This window comes from Pan paniscus, chromosome 4, assembly GCF_029289425.2.
Source record: "Pan paniscus chromosome 4, NHGRI_mPanPan1-v2.0_pri, whole genome shotgun sequence".
NCBI classification, from domain to species: domain Eukaryota; kingdom Metazoa; phylum Chordata; class Mammalia; order Primates; family Hominidae; genus Pan; species Pan paniscus.
The window spans coordinates 71,871,977-71,892,770 of NC_073253.2; the positions used below are offsets into that span (position 1 = coordinate 71,871,977).

Consider the following 20,794-nt stretch of genomic DNA (forward strand, 5'->3'; position numbering starts at 1 on the left):
CCAACGGACACTGGAAGATCCACCTAGTCAAGCCCAACCAAGATTGGCAGAGCTGCCAAGCTGACCACTTAAGGCGCATGAGGAATAAACACTCGTTGCTGTATGCCATTGCAGTTTTGTGATTTTTGTTATGCAGCATTATTGTGGCCATGACAACAGATACACACAGAGAGACAACAGGACACCCAGGAGCCTACATGGGATACACTGTCTCTTACCCTGTCCTCTGACCCTGAGCCTCCCAGGTCACCAGCTCCTCTTGGGTCCCTCCACTCTGCTGCTCTCTCACCTGTCAGATCCCTACTCCCCTGACCCTGTCATCACGTCACTCTTCTCCCCTTAGCCTCATCTGCTTCCCACCCAGAGGCAAGTGGTTCTACTCCCAGGCCTGCATCCCTGAGTCATTGCATTTTTCTCTGGATAACACTTTCGTGGAACAACAACTCATTAGCAACAGCTCTTCTAGCTTCAATTCAGCTGAATGGCCTAAGATCACAATGATATGTATGGCTGGAGGGAATCCATCAAAATGGCCTGTAAAAGCAACTCCATGACATCTTGGGAAGCACTGGCCCCAGCAGTATCAAAGGAAGAGGTGTTGAGGCAAGGGTGTCTGGGAGGTGGAGGACCCACTTTCTACCATGTGGCCTTTCTCCGGATTGCACTCATATAAGATTACGTGTCTAGGAGTGGATGATGATGATGATGATGATGATTACCATGATTCCTCTGGGAGAAAGGATCCTGGCCATCAAAGCTTCCCAAAGACAGGAGATTGGGGCACAAAGTGAACCTCTCTAGTTTATTCATCTTTTAGAATTACATTATGTGCTTAAAACTGTGCCTTGCACAAACCCCAAAAGTCTTTGCTGAATGAATGCTGCACAAACACATGTAGAGTCGAGACTGGGACTAATTATAGGCTCTTGCATAAGTTAGATCATATTTCACCCCCTCTTTGGGGGCAGTGTTCATCTCACCTTTCCCTTAGTAAGTCCATCATGGGGATCTGCCAGTGAACCAGCTGTCTCTGGGGTCATGTGCATGCATAGTAAAGGGACACAGCTCATGGTACAGAAGGAGGAAGTCCTGTTTCTCTGGTTCTCACCCAGATGCTCAGACCATCCTGACAGCATGTCCCCCCACCCCTGCACAGCCTTGGGAACACTGATTGTATTAGTGTCCATTGGTATGAACCTGACCTCCGCAAAATCAGTAACACCTCCATAAGTGAATGAATGAATGAATAAGTTCTAGCTTTGTCCCCTTTATTCAAGTTTACTATAGATACTCCCCCCCACTCTTAAAACAAAAATGACAGTAACCTACCTCGGTAACACATGTTCCTTTTAATCTGCTTATCTTGGAAAGCTTCATATTCATCCTCTTGAGCCGTCAACATTTACCAAAAGAGAATGGTCAGCTCCCCAAGTTGCCCACCCAAGTTACCTATCCATTCCACTGACACCACAAAAGGCCCAAACAAGTCTCTCTTGGGAGAAATTTTTAGGAAAGGTGTGCAAGAATTCAGAGTCATCCACCCAAACTTCCAAAAGTATACTGTGTGGACAGTCTGCAGCTATAAAAATATACACATACAAAAGTACAGCTACAAAATCATGGGGGCTCAGCTCCTTAACTCTGCATTATAAAAAGTAGGGATTTCACATTCGAGGTAAGCTCTGGGGAAGGGGGCCGCATTATGATTATGATTCTGTGTTTGATCTCCTTCCATCTTTATTTTTATGGACTAGTCAGAACACAGTGAACCAGCCAGTGAGGAGTGGAAGGGGTTAATCCGAACAATCCAAGGGCCAACGTGGGAAATGTGAAGTTCAAGGTCACACAGTCATTCTGCTGTCAGGAAGAGTGTCATGAGTCAGGGAAGGAGAGAAGTATTTTAATAGTGCCCTGTGGGTTTCTTTCTCTCTCTCTCTCTTTTTAATGTACTATGAATCACAACACAGTCATTGAGCTATAGCAGACAGGCTCTGGAATTTGCATTGATGTGTGATCTCTGGCAGCCACTACATATTCAATGGACAAAGTCCGATGCTTCCTACACAGAGAATTCTGCTGGGGCAGCTCGCGGAGTGTCAGCAGGAAAGGCCACCCAGGGATGCCTGTCTTGGTTCTCAGTTTCTCATCAGTGTGTACTTTCTTCTTGGTGAGAGGAAACAGACCTGGTCCCTGGGCCTCTGCATATAGCATCAGGCAGGGTCTGAGGGCCCCTGGGATTCTCAGAATAGAAGGCTCTGTCCCTTGGACAAGGCCAGCTGGTGTTACTTGGCTCCACAAGTGTTGATGTTTTTCCCATCCACGGCATCTTCCACGAGGGAAATGTGGTAATCGGTGGACAGGGTGAAGTGAGAGATACAGCCCACGAGCCCTCTCATATATTGCCTGTTAGTGTGCAGAGCAATTTCCTTCATTCCACCTGACAGGAAGCAAGAGGGAGATGAGGTGAGCCAAAGGACAGGTGTCAGCAGGGCAACAAGGTCGGGGTTCCAGTTTGGGGCACTTGAATGGCTGCTGACCAAGGCATCCCTTGATTCATGGGACATGTGAGGGCTGTGGGCCCCTTGAGCTGCTCGGTACCTCACCTCTCTCAATTTTATAATTATCCTTGAAGGAACAGATAGACTTGGATCAGTTTTCACACAATCAAAAGCTATAAATTCATTCCTCATGTGTGATTTCTGGCCCAACTGACCACCTTGAGACCAAATAGTGTCTAGTAAATTTTGAAGTGTGGTATAATGTCAACAGAATGCAGTGTGTAGTTAGAAGTGATGTCATCTTAAACCAAAACAAATGCACTGATGTCGAATGCTTTCAATAGAAAATATCATATAGATAAAAATAGCTTTTCATTTTTATGTGTCTGCACTAGTGAATTAATTATAATAAGCCATTTACAGAAATACTAGTCATTCTATTCTGCAAGGGGAAAGAAAGACAGGTCCCGTTTTGTCAGAGAGAATTCATGGAGCTATATTTAGCAGGTTCCTGTTCTATAAACAAGAAAAGCCTGGTTTTCCTGGTGGATCTGTCCAAAGCATAAAAGCATCGAAGGGAGCCCTTCCTGCCCCCTCAGCCATGAGTCAGCAGTTCAGAAAATGAAAGAATGGAATATCTGGAGGGCTTCCTGATTTACAGGTATTTGATCCAGCAAAGTACACAGCCTCGGCACAGCAAATGGAAGACTAACAAGAAAAGCACTGGCCTAATTTTGCTTTGGTCGAGGGTTGGTCACTTACCCACATACAGAGCTCCATTGATGTTAAGCTGCCGCATCATACCTGGGGATTTGCCTGTTCTGGCTCCATAGTCATCCACGGTTATCTTTCCTGACTGGCCATCCCTGCAAAACACCAAAACAAAAAAGAACAAAAAGCCTGGCATTTTTGGAGTTCATTCAATCATTCATTCATTTCAATACAAATGTATTAAAGGACACACTATGTGCCAGGTACCGTGCTAAATGATGGGGCTGCAGAAACCAAAGCAAAAAGCAAATGTGTGGCCCTCAGGAGCCTGTGGTCTACTGAGGAAGACAAAAAGTCAAACTGTGAATGACAACACAGTGCCAGCACTCCACGGTGAAGACCACAAGGGTGCTGTGGAATTACACCAGAGGAGCAGCGCCTAACTTAGACTAGAGAGAGGACAGTTATTAGAGAGATGGTCAGAAAAAGCTGCTCAGAGGAGATTCTGTCCAAAATGAGTCTTGTAGGCTGGGTAGGTAAGTCAAGTGAAGGAGAAGGTTATGCAAACAGAGAAAGCAACAACAGCAAAGAGAAAGAGCAGGGGTTAGCACAGATGGAACTCACAGAACACTGGGGCTGGGAAAGGTGAAGCCCCAAGCAAACGGTCAACCGCTTGTAAGGAGTTGAGAATTTATCCTGAAGGTGACAGCGGGCCAGGGAAGAAATTTCAGGTGAAGCCCAGGGGAGGAGAGCTTGTGGCGAGGCATGGGAAGCCATGGGGAGCTGGGATTCTAAGTACGAGAAGCCAATGAAGCAGTTTTTGTAGGTATAAGATCATTCGATGAGAAGACTGGCTCAGAAGTTTCTGTTATTTTATTTATTTTATTTATTTTATTTTATTTTATTTTATTTATTATTTATTTTATTTTATTTTATTTTATTTTAATTTTATGAGACGGAGTCCCGCTGTCGCCCAGGCTGGAGTGCAGTGGTGCGATCTCGGCTCACTGCAGGCTCCGCCCCCCGGGGTTCACGCCATTCTCCTGCCTCAGCCTCCCGAGTAGCTGGGACTACAGGCGCCCGCCACCTCGCCCGGCCAATTTTTTGTATTTTTTTTAGTAGAGACGGGGTTTCACCACGTTAGCCAGGATGGTCTCGATCTCCTGACCTCGTGATCCGCCCTCCTCGGCCTCCCAAAGTGCTGGGATTACAGGCGTGAGCCACTGCGCCCGGCCAGTGGCTCAGAAGTTTCTAAAGGACCCACAGAGCCCTAAAGTGACTCTGAAGACAGGAAGAGGGAGGTGTTCATTGGTGGCAAGGGCTTTGTAGTTTTCAAAGCTATTTTTCAAACCTATCCAGCCCCATGAGCCTTGTTCAAGCAAATACATTTGCTTCTATAGCACTAGGGGGTGGACTCACTCAGGCTTCACTTCTTGATAGCAACTCTTCTAGAGATTTACAGAACTTTCTCTTGTTCTGTCCCCATCTTTGAGACCACAAACTTCCCATTTGGGAAGTGCTTTCTTAGAATCCTGTATCTGAATGCTGTGACAGGCAGAACCTGCAACAGCTTGCCTTGCTTGCCCTGCCTTTAAAAAAAAAAAATTAATTACTCTAAAATATTCCATTTTTTTCTACTTACTCTAGTTCATAAAGTCTAAGAGTTTTTCATTTTTTATATCTAAAATGAAGATATACCTTATAATCAATGGCATCTTAGATTTGAAAAAATGTGGTATCACCTTCTAGCATAATAACATGCTTCTTTATCATGTTTATTACTTATTGTCTGTTGCTTCCCATTAGAATGCAAGACCATCAAGTCAAGGATGTTAATTTTCTTCAATGAGGTATCTCCTGTGTCTGGAATGATATAAGGCTCATCCCAGATGATGAATGAACAGTGAATCTGTGGAGCTTCAGCGTCCTCACCTAAGATGGGAATAGCTATGCCCATCTCCCAAGATTATTGTGGAGATCAGATGTTATGCGTACAAAGCACAGGGCATGATACCTGATACACATCTTGCTCTATAAAGACTGGTAGAGGAGTGTGTTGTTATTGTTATCAATATCATTATCATTTTTATCCATAAAATGAAGATTATAAAACCTAAGTTGCTGTGAATATTGAGACAAAGTATGAAAAGTACCTGGCAACTGGAGATGTTTAATAAACTGGAATTTATTTTCTCTTTTCTGCTGGGATTAATGCCTGCAAGAGCAGGATGCCCCAGAGCAAGACACTGTCCAAAGCAAGGCCCCCTGGGCAATCTCCTTTTCATTGACACTCCTATCTCTAACCCTGGAGCCTGCTACAGAGAATTAAGGTATCTGCTCAATCCTTCTTGCCATAATTGATATCCATGGCCTTGACCCAGTTCCCCCTGAGAACTCTTCCCTTCTAGGCCTGTCTGCTCACAACTCACAGTATCTGCTGGAATCCTCCCATTCATCTAGTTCCTGGGCTCGACTCCTTCTGTTCAGCCCTCATTGCAACCTAAGACCCACCAGGAGAGGTATCCATGATGCCAACAGGAAAAGCCAAGTCTGCTAAGCCATCTGCATGGTGCCCAGCTTGACACTCTGACATGTGAAATTCTTCCTGTAGAACATTCCACTGCCTTATCCCTCCCAAACATCTGAAATCCTAGCTTTGGGTGGGTTTCATCATGGGGTAGGATGGAAAGGGCTTTGAGCTGGGATTCTAATCTTGGCTTTTCCCACAAACAGTTGTATAGTCTAGGGGAAGATCATTTAACATCAGTTTCCTTAGATGTCTAGGAAGTGCCTGGTATCCTCACCAGTGTGTATCTTGATACACATAATCAAACCCCAACAACAACTGGGAAGGCTTAAAAATTATTCCACAATGTGTGAGTATTCTACCAATGATCTCCACCCAAGGAAACTGGGAGAAGGGTGTTGTTCCCTGATGTTCCCAGGGTGGGGATTTGTAGGGATCAAGTGTGGTTAGAGGTAAAGAGCTCAAGCATTTCATATTCCTTTGGATGTCTCTGGCCAAGCCCCTTTAAAGATGGGTAAGAGGCAGAAATGAAGAAGTTAGAAGCCATAGAGTTTGGAGTATTTTGGAGTTAGGCTGGGCTCTGAATTTTTAACTTGTAGTCTAGAAACTATTTGAAATCCAAGCATGTGGATATTCATGATGGGACAACATTTCTTTTTTCAGAAAGTTAGAGTTGGGACTTCATCAAAATCACCCTCTGTCTCAAGGGCTTTCTAGACCATCTGGGAAGCTGAGAGGCACAGATCTGCCTCTGTATCCCCATTTCCTCTAGGGTTTCAAAGGCAGGCCCAGCAGCCAGGGGTTGGGGGCCCAGCAGCCAGGGGTTGGGGGCCCAGCAAGGCTCTCCCCATTGCAGCCTATATGGGAGCTGAGTAGGAAAGTAGCCATGGTGGGCGCCATGTTTTCCAGGCCTCACTCATGACTTTACCCACTGGCTTCCCCAGAAAGGGTTATGATAAATTCTCAGGGAACCCCAACCAGACCTTCATTTCAGCTTATCTTCTCCTGGGACCTTCATCTAACTTGCGAGATTGACATTTCTAAGTTTCAGCCTGCTATTTCGTTTCTGAAAATATGTTGTTAGAAATATGGACAAAGGTATTAATAGTAAAACTATTATATAAAGAAGAGCAAAGGAATGATTCATCCAAAGTTAATCAGAAGTCAGGATGGTGATTACCTCTGTGATGGGGGAGATATGTAATTGGGGCTGAGTGAAATACAGTCAGGTTCTAAGGTTTAGGTAATGTGTAAAAAAAAAAAGTGGCCAGGTGCAGTGGCTCATGCCTGTAATCCCAACACTTTGGGAGGCCAAGGTGGGAGAATCACTTGAGGCCAGGAGGTTGAGACCAGCCCTGGCAACATAGCAAGGCAGATGGTGCACACCTGTGGTCCCAGCTACTCAAGAGGCTGAAGTGGGAGGACTGCCTGAGCCTGGGAGGTCAAGCGAGGCTGCACTGAGCCATGATGACACCACTGTACTCCAGCCTAGGTGACAGAGCGAGAACCTGTCTCAAAACAAAACAAACAAAAAAAAGCCAGAGGGAGGGGGGAGGATTGCCTGTACAATGAGATTTGAAAGTCTTTTTTGTTTTTGAGATGGGGTCTCACTCTGTCACCCAGGCTGGAGTGCAATGGCATGATGCTGCTACCTCCACCTCCCAGGCTTAAGCGGTCCTCCCACCTCAGCCTCCCGAGTAGTTAGGATTACAGGCGTGTGCCACCACACCCAGCAAATTTTTGTATTTTTTGTAGAGACAGGGTTTCGCCATGTAACTCAGGCTGGTTTCAAACTCCTGAGCTCAGGTGATCCACCCACCTCGGCCTCCCCAAGTGCTGGTATTCCAGGTGTCAGCCACCATGCCCGGCCCAAACATTCTTTAAAGTCCACATACACTGAACTCTCAAGGTTCTTCCAGTTCAGCCATCAAAAGGTTTCTTCTCCAGAAGGTTACTGCTTAATGAAGGTTTGGGGGTTCAGTTTCCCTGGCCTGTTAGTGTCAGTGTAGGGCACAGCAGGAGTTGGTAGAAAATTCCCTGAATGCCCTGGATTAGGGGTACTAGGATGCCAGGCAAAGTTGGGGAACAGGACAGTGGGACTACAAGGGAACTGGACACCACATCCCACCACTGCTCAGCTCTGGCTCTGCCTCATGCTGCGGGAGGGACTCACCTAACGGCCTTAACTCGGTGCCACCGACCATCGTTGAAGGAGCCATTCACCATGATGGATGCCACACCACTGCCCAGGTTATAGCTAAGGCATTGGAGAAGAAGAAGACAGAGAACAGAATAAAACACTGAGGCATAAGCAGACACGGTTCACAGACGATTCTCAGGGCAAAAGTTCTTTGCAACTCAGAGTGCAGTTTCCTTAACAGAAAACAAGAGTGTTATAAAAGTTGTTGGGTTTCCAGCCTGGTTCATGAAATTAAAAATTATTAAACTTTTAAATTATGGTAAAATATATGTAACATGACCATGGCCATCGTAACCATTTTTAAGCATACAGTGCCGCAGCATTAAGTACATATTCATATTGTTGGGCTGGCAATTTCCAAAACTCATCTTACAAAACAAAAGCATTGCATTAAATAATAACCCCTCATTCTTCCCTCCCCCCAGCCCCTGACAACCAGCCTTCTACTTTCTGACTCTATGGATTTGATTCTTCTACATACCTCATATGAGTGGCATCATAGAGTATTTGTCTTTTTTGTGACTGTGACTGGCTTAATTCACTTAGCATAATGTTATCAAGATTGTTTTTTAATGCCCTCATGTAAGGCAACATCAGTACTAAAGTATCAGGAATAACAAGAAGGGCTTTATCATGTGTAATGTTTTATACTATGTTACGATGATGGTCTGCCCCCTCCCTCCACCCGCCAAATTCATGTCTACCCAGAGCCTCAGAATGTTACTTATTTGAAAATAGGGTCTTTGCAGATTCATTAGTTAAAATGAAGTCATACTGGATTAGGGCAGCCATGGATCCAATATAACTGGTATCTTTATGAGAAGAGATTTGGACATGGAGCCAGAGACACACAGAGACAGGGAACGCCATGGGAAACTGGAGGCAGGGACTGGAATGGGGCATCTCCAAGCCAAGGAATGCCAAGGGCTGCCAGCCACCACCAGAACCTGGGGGACAGGCATGGAGCCGATTCTCCCTGAGACCCTCCAGAAGAAGCCAACCCTTGCACTGCATGGTGGATTTCTAGCCTTCAGAACTGTGAGAGAGCCCACTTCTATTGTTTTAAGCCACCTAATTTGTGGTCATGTATTATCAGAGCCCTAAGAAATGAATGCATCTGTTTTCACTTTTTTTTAAAAAATGAACATTGCAGAGTAGGGTGAGCCCCAGAGAGATTAAGGGAATTTGCCTAAAATCACAAACCTAATGTAGAACTTGAACTTGGTGTATCCTCTGCCCTTATCCATTTAACTCTGCTATCAGGTTTCTCTAGTGGCTTCCTATTTTCTATTTCAGTTCCCAGATACCCCGATACCATAAGGGTTTCAGAAAACATGAACATTAAGGAGAAATATCCCCCTTAATCCAGTGTTCATTCAATTATTCTAATTAAATTTAATTCGACAAATATTTAGTGAGTGACTACTCTAGCCCGGGCACTGGGCCAACTGCCCAGACTTTCCCTGGATAATACAATAAAGCCTAGGCCATCAAGCTTTTGAAGGGAAGAATGTTCCACCTGGGATGACTCCCTCCTCATTTTGTAAGAGGACATATCTCTCCTTCACCTCATTGCCCAAGAGAGAGGGATGTCGAGAGAAAATCTGGATGAGTTAACAAGCACTGGCATGTACTCATTCTGAGAAAACAGCAAGAATAGAAAGTGCTTGGCTTTCTCCAGAGAAAGCACCATAGGTCATTCCTTTAATAATGGAGGCTCAAAGAACTCACACAGCCCATTGACATTTAACCAAGAATAGGACTTGGGGTGACTTGACAAACCCTGGTACAAAGCTGCCACTCTGACCCTGAAAAGTCCACTGTTTTCTAATGAGTTTTCCCACATCAAGTACCTCCTTGTATAAAGCAGCCTGGTGGCGGAATTTTGAGATTTCATGATTTGGTGGCTAAATACTTCTTGAATGAATAGGAAGTAGGGCGAGTTGCTGGTGGGCAGAAACTTAGCTGAATTACTATCTATGGCCATTCTGAGAGGCAGCGTGGGGTGATAGAAAGAGCACGGACACTCAGATTCAACTGACCTGCCTTGATCCCCAGACTCGCTAGTTAACAGCTCTGTGACCTTGGGCAACTTGCTTCATATTCTCATCTGTCAAACGGGGATAATAATCCCTTCCCTGAAGAATCCTAGGGAATGCTAAGTAACATGACATATGTAGGAAGCACTGCACATCGTAGGAGCCAAATGAAAAATCCCACCACTCCCAACAGAGGCAGCACTTAGTGCAGCTTGGATACGGGGTTGACAATGCACCCCAAGGGACTGGTAGGAAGGAGAAAGTTGCCACCAAGGCTTGAATATGTCACACCTCTTCTGGAAGACTAGCCATGCGTGAAAGTAAGCCAACAAGCTGTCAATATATAACCAAAGCAGTCCGGAACATCCAGATCTCAGAATCAAGGTGATCTGGCTGTGTACGTGAAGGGAGGCTGGATTGGAACATGATTGTGGTGCAGTGAATGAAAACCTTTTCAGTTGTCTAAGAGCCCATCTAGACAAAGGGTGCCCTTCCTTCTGTTCTGCAGCCCGACAACTCTCCTGTTCAGGCCAAGAGCCAGAATGTGCTCTAGGGAGTCAACCGTGAACCTGGCAGACAGGAATCCAGCCATCACTGTGGGAGGGGGCAACTCAGATGGCTTCTCCATGGCCCGATTCCCCAACCCTTCAATTCCATCTGATTTCAGACCCTCCAAAGAACCTCCCGCTTCCTCTGACGTGCTGATACTCACCCTGGAAAAACTCCCTCGTGTATATAATCATAAATGACCAAGAAGAGTGGTTACCTTCACTGGGAGAAGAATGAGGGAGCATTTTTGGGTGGTGGACATGTTCTATATCTTGTTCTGGGTGATAGTGATTCAGTGTTTACATATTCTAAATGTATCAAGCTCTACACTGAACAGGTGTGCATGGCATGGAAGGTATGCCTCCGTATAAAAATGTAGAAACAAACAGATATAAGAATGTATGTCTAACTTCTCTACCCATGTCTTGGGAACCTGGTTGCCATGATGGGTTATTCTGAGCCACTCAGCTTGGTGTGCACTAGAGGCTGTGAGCCAGAGCACCAAGGTGGGCCACCCGGAAATACCTTCAGGTGAGGCCTTTTGGAAACCACTCGGCCACCTTCCTGCTTTCCTGTGGTGGCACTTTTAATCATGCCCCCTTTAAATCGTAGCACAAGGCACTTTGCTAATGTCAAGTCTCTTCCCCCTCTTCGCTGCATGAAGATGTGATGAGGTGAAACTAAGCGGGCAGTGTTCACTGTGAACAGTCAAGCAATGTTCACAAACCCCACCGGTGGTAGGTTTTATGCCCCACATACAATCACAAAACAAAATGAAACAAAACAAAAACAAAACAGAAAACAGAAAAACACACTCATTTTCACTGAGCACTTTGATTTCCTTATTTTTTCTGCTAAATCTTGCACCAAAACTATAAATATATATACATATATACATTTTTAGAATCCCATTGTTTTTCCCTATTCTCTGGCAGAAAGCCTTTGAGCACTAAATTAGCCAAAGAACCAGCTTTTAGGTAAAGAAAGTCATGAAAGATGAGACTATATTTTATTATCTTAGGGTTCCTCTTCCATCTGCTTTGAGCCTGGATCAAACACTGAAACCTCAAGAACGATTTGTCTGCTCTGTAGAACAATTCACTCTCCAGACTGCACAGATCTGTGCCCCTTGGGGGCAGGGCCCGTGACTTATTAAAAATAACAATAACAATAATAAAAATAAGAACTACATTTTAATAATAACTACGTGTTCTCTCTCTGAGGTAAAGGCTTCTAAGACTCAGAAAATGCTTGAGCAAGATTCATAATTTTTCTTATCATTAGCATTAATTAGCTACACCAGACCCCACACTGAACCCCTTACATGAATTCATTCATTTAATCTTTACAGCGAACCCTGTCGTTTTGCAAGGAGGGGACAGAGGCTGAGATTTAGGTAACTTGCATGAGCCCACGTGGGGGATCAGGCATGTGTGATTCCAAAGCCACTTCAGACCCTGTTTCTCAGGGCATGGGTCCCGGAAACACCCGGGTGCTTGTTTCTAATCAGACCCGGTGCCCACCACACCGATGACATCTTCAAACCACTGGCCTACACTGGAATTCCTCTCTGTCCCCAGCCCGCCGGTACGCTTCCCTACATCAGCATCGGGGACATTGATGTGGTGGGATAACAGCCCAGATGGAGGAAGAACAGAGCGGCAGCGATGGGGCGGCTCCAGGACCAGAGCAGGCACAGAAGTCGGCCTCGGCCTGGGTTCAGCAGTGTGTCTTACACAGATCACAATCAGAACTCCAGGATTAGAAGAAAAACAGAGGGCCAATTTTCAGAATCCTGAGAAAGAAATGGTAACAAGAAGTATGTTCAGGATAAAGCAGAGCTCTTTGAAGGATCCTAAGCAGGTGGGATAGGGGAGGGGGCTCTCCAGGGCTGGGCATGGGAGCTGGTGGGAGCTGTTTCCCTACTGGAGTAGAATGGGTGGTGAATAGATTCAGCTGGCAGTTTAGGGGGAAGTTGGACCATCCCATCCACAGCTGAGCTTCTGTTTCGGTTCTCTTTTCTGGGCACAATCAAGTACTTGAGGCCTTGATGAGGTTAACCACAGGAAAACCATAAGAAAATGGCTTCAAGGCAGCCAGCCTGAAATAGGGTGTGAAGAGCTCTGTGTTCAACCTCTGGGCTAGCAATGGGTGGGAGGCTACGGAGGACAGGAAGGCAGAGATGGTGAGAAGCTGCCTCTCACCTGCCAGCATCCAGCCTCAACTACATATGACTCTCCAAAGTCCCCAACAATCATAAGATGGAGTCACTTAGCATGCTCTGCTATTTAGGGAATAGCATAACATTGGACAAGTGACATTTCCTCTCAAAATGCCTTTTATTCAAACAGAAAGATTTCTGTTATCCTACTTGGGCTGTCAGTAATCTCAGCACAGGACCAACAGAAGCCCCAGAATTAAGTCTTCAACTTCTCCATTGTTTAGTGATCCCTGCTTTGTCTATTTCAATTCAATTACTTTCATATCATTTAGCAAACACTTGAGCTAGTCATCAGAGGGTGAATTAAGAAGTAGAAGTCCAAGAAATGAGTTCCCCCGTGGAACTCAAAGCTTTGAGGGTATCAGAATCGTCTGGGGAAGCGGTTACCACACAGATTGCTGGACCCCACCCCTAGAGTGTTTCTGGTTCAGTAGATCAGGTTGGGGCCTGAGAATGTGGATTTCTAACAAGTTCCCAGGTGATGCTGAGGCTGCTGGTCTGGGGACCACACTTGGAAAGCCACTGTCTAGATAAGTGATGTCTAACCTCGTGTGAGGATGTGCCATGACAATCTCTAGAGAAGTGTTTTGATATTACACGAGACAGGCCCTGCCCCTTGGAAGCTCAGCTTTCACCCAATCTGGTAAGAAGAGTGGGGAGAAATCATTCAGGTAATTCTTTAACCACTTCATAGCTATGCATTTTACAAATTTGGAAACAGTCTAAATTCACTCAAAAGAGGGAAGAACTTCTGGCACTGCCTTATCGGTAACACCCAAGAAGTATTTACAAAACTCTCATGTTGGGTGGATCTATTGAGACATGAATCTGTGCTTTGTTCCTCTGGCAGCAGGAGACTTGAAAGCAGGGATTCTCCTTCCCACAGCTACACAGCTAACAGGGAGCAGAGTCAGAATTTAAAGTCAGGGCTCCTGGAGCTTAGGGTTTTAGACCTCCCTGAGCTGCTGAGTCTTAGGCTGAGTACTCACTTCTATGCTTGGCCTTTGTGCTTGGCAGTATCCAAGTCCTCTTTCTGCCCCTTCCTAATTTATGAGTAGGGAACATGCAGCAGTAACACACTAGAACAAGGGCACAGAATTGTTCCTCACAGGGCTAGACGGTCAATTCCTAAGGCTCTGCCATGCAGTTCCTATTGAAGCTACTCAAGTGTGCCATCGTAGCATGAATATGGCCATAGACAATATATAAATGAGAGAGTACAAGCCAGGCACAGTGATTCACGCCTGTAATCCCAGCACTTTGGGAGGCCGAAGCGGGTGGATCACCTGAGGTCAGGGTTTGAGACCAGCCTGGCCAACATGGTGAAACCCCGTCTGTACAAAAAATACAAAAAGCCAGACATGGTGGCACGTGCTATAATCCCAGCTACTAGGGAGGCAGAGGTAAGAGAATCACTTGAACCCAGAAGGCAGAGGTTGCAGTGAGCCAAGATTGCGCCACTGCTCTCTGGCCTGGGCGACAACAGCAAGACCCTGTCTCAAAAAAAAAAAAAAAAAAAAAAGTCCTGTTGGAATACTGCTGTACTCTTTTGTTTTTTTTTTTTTTTTGAGATGGAGTCTTGCTCTGTCACCCAGGCTGGAGTGCAGTAGCGCGATCTCAGCTCACTGCAACATCTGCCTCATGGGTTCAAGCCATTTTCCTGCCTCAGCCTCCCTAGTAGCTGGGATTACAGGTGCCTGCCACCACACCCGGCTAATTTTTGTATTTTTTAGTAGAGATGGGGTTCCTCCATGTTGCTCAGGCTGGTCTCAAACTCCTGATCTTAAATGATCTGCCCGCCTCAGCCTCCCAAAGTGCTAGGATTACAGGCGCGAGCCACTGTGCCCGGCCCCAGCAAGACTTTATTTACAAAAAAGAGTGGTGGGTCAGATTTGGCCTGCAGGCCATAGTTTGCTGACTGCTGCTCTATAAGATGAATGTCGGAAAGAAAGACCAGGAGCTTCCAATAAGCCCTGAAGCTTCAGGCTTCAGCCAATTCCAGCAGACTGTGTTCTGGCTCCCTTCTGAATCACTCTGGCATGATCTGCAATGTCTGAGAAAATCGCAAGGTGCTGCTGAAGGCAGATGGAGAGGGCGTTACCTGAACACGAGGGCTCCATCCCGAAGGCCCAAGGAAATGAAGTCGCTGTTGGGTCTCATGGGGCTGTCTCCCCTCCACAGCAAAAGGCCATCCTTGGCAGTTGTTTTAAACCTCATGAACACATTTGATCTTGATCCTGACACCCTGGAGGAAATACACAAATAAGTCCACCAAATCAACCACCAACATCTGTTTCCGAGTAATTCCAGGTTTGTCTGCCAGCCCTGAGGAACCAGATGTAAGGATAGTCTGGCACTTTCTGACACTTACTTCATCACCACGAGTCGCACCACGGGTCTAAAGGTCTGGACTGCTCACTCAGCAGCAGTCTCTCTCCCCAAGCACTGTGAACCCCACCAGAGAGCATTTGCTGAGTGACAGATTAGCAAGACTATGGCCAATGTCACAGCTTAGGCTGCACCCCCATACACACCTCATTCTTTTCTCTTTCCTGTTTTACTACTCAGGGGCCCCATTCCCCAACAGAAAGTGTGTTTCCTAATTACCAAGAGGTTCAAATTGGCAGCCACTCTGGGCTAGGACCGCGGCTGTGGATGGCCAGCTCTGGCCGGTGACTGTCCTTGGGGACAAGGTCTAGACAGGGAAAATACCCAAGCGATGGCGTCTCAGACAAGGAACATGGCCTGATAGTGAATGGTCTGGAGTGGTGTTGAGGCAGAGCCAGGGTGGAGAAGAACAGGAAGCTTCGAGGAAAGGAGGGGTGCTCAGGCTAGGCCAGCTCCATGCTCTATAGCCACGGCTGGGAATAGGTTCACAGGCTGACGTGCTCTTAGCAATGCTTGGGAATAGACTAGTTCAGAAATTCATTCTTATTAGTGTGATCAGTGTTTCATCTTGCACAGAGAAAAGAGGAAGGCTGAGGTCCTTGAATCAAGGGTGAGATAGGAGGAAACATAATTTAACATTGCTACTAGCATAATGTCATTGGAAAAGTTTCTTTGTCCATTTTCTAGTCACTTGAGCCATCCCTCTGTCTGTCTCACACACCTGGGTCTGTGTCTGCAGTGTCCTCAATCGTGAACAGTGGAGGGAACTATTGTCTAGGCTTCCCAGAGCCTGAGCTCATCAGGAAGAGACCAAGTTTGCATTTCCCATGCAGGGCCTCAGAGCAGTGAGGGAAGAGCGAGGCCCCCCAGGCCAGGTTCAGCACAATCTAGCACTGACCCATTCCCTAGAGACCTGCTTTGCCCAGATTTTCGCTCAGGTTCCTTCCCTCTCCCATTTGCCTTGGGTATATTGATTGGTTACAAGCCAATCAAGAGGTTCTCATTTCTCTTGCCAGTGATTGGTTTAGGGGCAGGCATGTGGCAGCACAGAAGAGACACAATCGTATCCCTTTTGTCCAATGAGATACAATTCTGGGAAGAATTCCTTCTCTTTTAAAAAGAGTCATATGAGAAAAAAAGTCTTTTTGACTTCCACTGGATGTAGTCAGAGTCATCTTATGTGCAGCTTATGGGCAGCTGGGGAGTGGCCTCTGGAGAAGACGCTGAGGACAGCAAGCAAGAAATAGGGATGAGATTGGAATATTTGAGGGTACAGCTGCTTCTCTTAATTAATCAACCCAAGATCCAGTGTAAGTCTGGACTCCTTGTGATATGAAATAGTAAATATCCCTCATGGGTAAGGCATTTTAAGCTGAACTTTCTGTTACTTGGCACCAAAGATATCTGACTGAAATAGACTTGACTTTTACCTGCAGCCTCACACACATGCATTTATACTTTCATATACATACACACACACAAACACGCACATGCATGCGCACACTCACATACACACACACTATGGCCCTTGAGGTAGCTGTGGTTTTGGGCCTCATGTCTCCTGCTCTCATCAAGCCCCTCTACTCCCCCAAACCACCTAGTGGTCTCTCACTAACCCCCAGAGACTGAAGGCTTGGGCCCTTTTCACGCTGTCACTGCTTTCTAGGGACTGAATGACCTTCCATCTTTGGAGAGAAAGGGCTGAAGAAGGAGGACGGTCTCTCTTGGCTGGGAATCCATTTTACCTAAGTCCCCATGCCAAGACAACATAGATAAATACAACCTGGGATTAGAGAAGTGAAGCAGTGTCTGCCTGGTGTGTGTTGGGCGTTACCAGGGACATCCAATGCCCTAGGAGAATTCCTCCCAACCACATTTTGTTCCCTGAAAAGCCACCAAACTCCACCCTAAGAACTGGATGCCTTTCGCTTAAAGATTTGCCCTTGTTTGTTAAGATGCAGTCAATCTGAAGAGGAAGGAAAATCCCAGAATGACTGTGTGGGGAGCAGAAAGGGGAATAGCACACTAGAAACCACAAAGAACTGGGGGAAGGGAAAGAAAGAGATAAGGGGCAAACTGAAAGTGCCAAAGACAAGCTTGACCGAGTTGAGGATTTTGCCATGTCAAAGGCTATTCCAAACCAAGAGCGAGGACTCCAGGCCAGGGCTGGGACTTCTGCCACCAGGGGTGAGATGCCATGGCTGTGACTTGGGCATTTCCCTGTATCCACATGAAGAGAGCTGAGAAGCCTCTCACTGAACTGGCCAGAGCCTGAAGAGGACAAGAGACCTTTGCTGATGAAGATGCAGGGTAGGTATGGACTCAGCAGGGAATGGGCTTGGATCTGTCTGTCCTTCCGCTGCTGGCCCAGGTCAGAGCTGCACACTCTGGCCACGGCACAGCACGGAACTGCCTTGCTCACAGAATCATAGTCATCACTCAGGCTTCAGGAACATCACATTCTCACTGCTTCTCGAAGCCTGAATACTGGAAACTCTGGGACCAGTCATGTCTCTCTCTCCAGGCCCTTTGACCAGAAAGATACTGGATCGTTTGTAACAGGGTTATTTGAAAGGTCAATTTCTCAAGTTTAGTTTGTTTTTTGTTTTATTTTGCTCTAGTTTCTATGTTTATTTCATGTTGTGTGTGTTTTTCCCCTGAGGCCATGGCTGAATGGTCTTCTTTGAGAATTATCTTCTGGCATGAAATATAAGAAAAAGCCCTGAGAAAGATATAGAGAAATTTACCCCCAGAAAGCTAAGGAAGGTGCCTGTTGAAGCTTATTACCTTTTCAAGATATCTGGGTTGTCATACGTCAGGTAACTGCGGCCGATAAACTGCGGGATCTCAATGGCTTCTATGATCGCTGGGACAGAACAGAAAAAGGAGGTTACATAGTATGTGGTTCTCTTGACCCCTGCACTCACACACATGGCAGGAAAACACCCAGCTCCTGGAAATAGGATGTTTAACAATTCATCAGCCCCTTCCCTTCGGCTGCACGCATATTTGGCCAGGTTCACAGTTGCCCAACCCCATGGCCTGGGGTTGGCTTCTCCCCCATTTTTCCCTCCTGGGGAAGTATTGTCCCTGCCACTGGCCTCAGCGCTGCTGAGAAGGCCTCACAATGTGCTGAAACTTGAACTGTTCCCAATTATTCTTGGAAGCCAAAGAGCAGCTCTTGGGCCATGTGGGGAGCAGCTGGGGATAACCCCAGATGTTCTCCTAGGGAGGCAGAGAAAACAAATCCCTAAATAAGGCCCACTAGGATTCTTGAAAGCTAATTTGCTGCAGAACGTTTTAAGCTAGGACTTCGAGAGACTCTAAAGCACTATGAATGAGGCTTGGACTCCTGCATTTCTGATCACTTTCCAGTGTATTTCACAAGATCTTTTTTTTTTTTTTTTTTTTGAAACGAAGTTTCGCTCTGGTTGCCCATGCTGGAGTGAAATGGCGTGATCTTGGCTCACTGCAACTTCCACCTCCTGAGTTCAAGCAATCCTCCTGCATCAGCCTCTCAAGTAGCTGGGATTACAGGCACCTGCCACCAAGCCCGGCTAATTTTTGTATTTTTAGTAGAGATGGGGTTTCACCACATTGGCCAGGCTGGTCTCGAACTCCTGACCTTAGGTGATCCACCCGCCTCGGCCTCCTAAAGTGCTGGGATTACAGGCATGAGCCACTGTGCCTGGTCTATTTCACAAGATCTTCACTACAATCTCATGAAGTAGCAGGTAGTATGGGGGAAGGGAAGGGTTGGTTATTCTCATTTTATGGAAGAAGAAAGTGAGGAGTAGAAAGCATGGAGGATTTGCCTGAGATCACGTAGTTAAGAGAGCACTAGGCCTTGAAACTGACCGGCTCTTCTTAATTCTGGCTCCTGGCCCCCTCTCAACTTTCCAATATTTTAGAAATGCATTTTCTTCCTCCCAAACTCTCATCACTTTGTTTTCCTGAGGAATTACCCTTTTACACATAGTTAGCAAAAGAAGAGTTTAAGTAGCTGTGTGTGATGTCATGAACGGGGGATGAGGCTAGGGGATTTCTGCTGGAGAAATAACAGCAATATCTCTTTCCTCTTTGGAAAGATACAGAAATGGTGGTTTAAAGAAATTAAGGTAGAATAAATCTCAAATTCAAAGAAATGTACAAAATGAGGGAGAATAAGAAGGTTTATAAAACACGTTATAGCTTCACGAAAATACATGGTTGGTGCAAAGAAGACACGGAACGAAGGACTCTCCACCCCAGAGAGGAAATGTAGAATTATTTGATACTATGAAAATTCGTACAGATTAACCTTCAAACATAAAAAAAGAGCGGAAACAGCAAAGCCGATGACAATGGGCCCCCAAGTACAAGTCCTTATGTTGGCAGCTTCCCAGAGCCTTTCATAAAAACTAAAAAAGAAAGGAAGAGAGGAAAGAAAACAAGAAAAGCAAAGGACGAAACAGAAAATTTAAAAGACAATTTTGGAGGTAACTACCCAAGAAATTGCTCTGTGGTTCTCTGAAGCAGCACAGCCCTGGAAGAGGGCCTGAGGCTGCAAGGACCTAGCAGGGCCGGAGGTGAAGGCTCTTGTCACTTAGTTTGGGGCTGCACCCCCAGCCACTCCCTTCTGACTAAGGGAGGTAGGAGGAAGAGGAGACGAGGAAGGGAAACAGGGAGGAAAAAAGAGTTGGGGGGCAAAATGGCAAGAGGACGGGAAAGGAGCCGAGTAGGAAAACGGGTGGCATGAATGAGAAAGAAGGGACGCTGCAGCAAGAAGAGGAGGAAAGAAAGTGCCGAGCAAGACAACCGGGAGAGAAGGCAGCCACCGGGCAAGGAAGGACGGGAAACAGAAAAGGAAAGAAGGCGGCGCCGGAAAAGGAGGGGAGGGAATAGACCCAGAGGAATAGACAGAAATGCCAGGGAGAAGGAGCATACAGCGGCAGGTAACTGCAAAAATGGAGGAGGTGGAAGGAAGCTCTCAGCCGGGGCAGCGGGCCCCTCGTTTCAGGACACCATGGCTGGGAAGGGAGAAGGAGGAGAGAAGATCCAAGCTGAGCGGTGGGGGAGGCCTTCCCGGAGCTAAACGGAACCAAGGAGTCCCTGGTGGGTTTGGCTCACCCCCACGGGGGAGAGGTGCCGCCAGGGCCTGTCCCTGCTGTTGTTGGCCGTGGCCGTGGGCCTGTGGCCAACAGCCATCTTTCCCCTGAACTCCTTGCAAGGGTCGGGACGTGCCTGCCACACATCAGCTCTGCACATGAGCTTCCGAGGGGGGTCTGTGGGCGCCCCCAGCAGCTGCCGGCTCAGCCCCCAGCTCAGGAGAGAAGTGTCCTCTGGCTGGCCGGCGGGGAGGCTTCCCACCACGCGTAGGCATGTCCCAGCTCCCACACCACTCACCCCGGGTCCCCCTGCATGCGGTTGGCCTGCCCTGGCAGGCCCTGGCCCCAGCCCAGAGCGCTCTCGCAGTCTCTCATAGGACTTACTGTACTTACTATTGAGGCAGTAGTTCCCACACTCTGCCCAGTGCCAGCATGAAAGAGAACAGGGAGAGTCAGCCTTTCACAGTCCTTGTCAAATCCCAATTACTCTGGTTGCAGATCACTTGAAGCCAGCCTTGTTTCTCTCACAAAGCTCTGCCCGAGGGTCCAGAACGTCCTCTTAGGGAATGTGAAT

At 46.7% G+C, this 20,794-nt stretch overlaps 1 protein-coding gene across 3 annotated transcripts in view; it reads right to left on the reverse strand.

Moving 5' to 3' along the window:
- Positions 1-788: 788 nt before the first annotated feature.
- EGFLAM (EGF like, fibronectin type III and laminin G domains) overlaps positions 789-20,794 on the reverse strand; it is a 211,400-nt gene continuing 191,394 nt past the window's right edge. For 2 of the 3 annotated variants that reach the window (XM_003810957.7, XM_008963325.5), the window contains 5 exons: positions 17,921-17,999; positions 14,847-14,990; positions 7,910-7,993; positions 3,261-3,364; positions 789-2,437 (listed from right to left, as the gene is read on the reverse strand). In XM_003810957.7, coding sequence (XP_003811005.2) covers positions 2,283-2,437; positions 3,261-3,364; positions 7,910-7,993; positions 14,847-14,990; positions 17,921-17,999 — 566 coding nt within the window. In that variant the 3' untranslated portion in view covers positions 789-2,282. Of the gene's footprint in view, positions 2,438-3,260; positions 3,365-7,909; positions 7,994-14,846; positions 14,991-17,920; positions 18,000-20,613; positions 20,638-20,794 lie in introns of all 3 variants that reach the window. The other variant, XM_034960152.3, reaches the window with a different exon arrangement.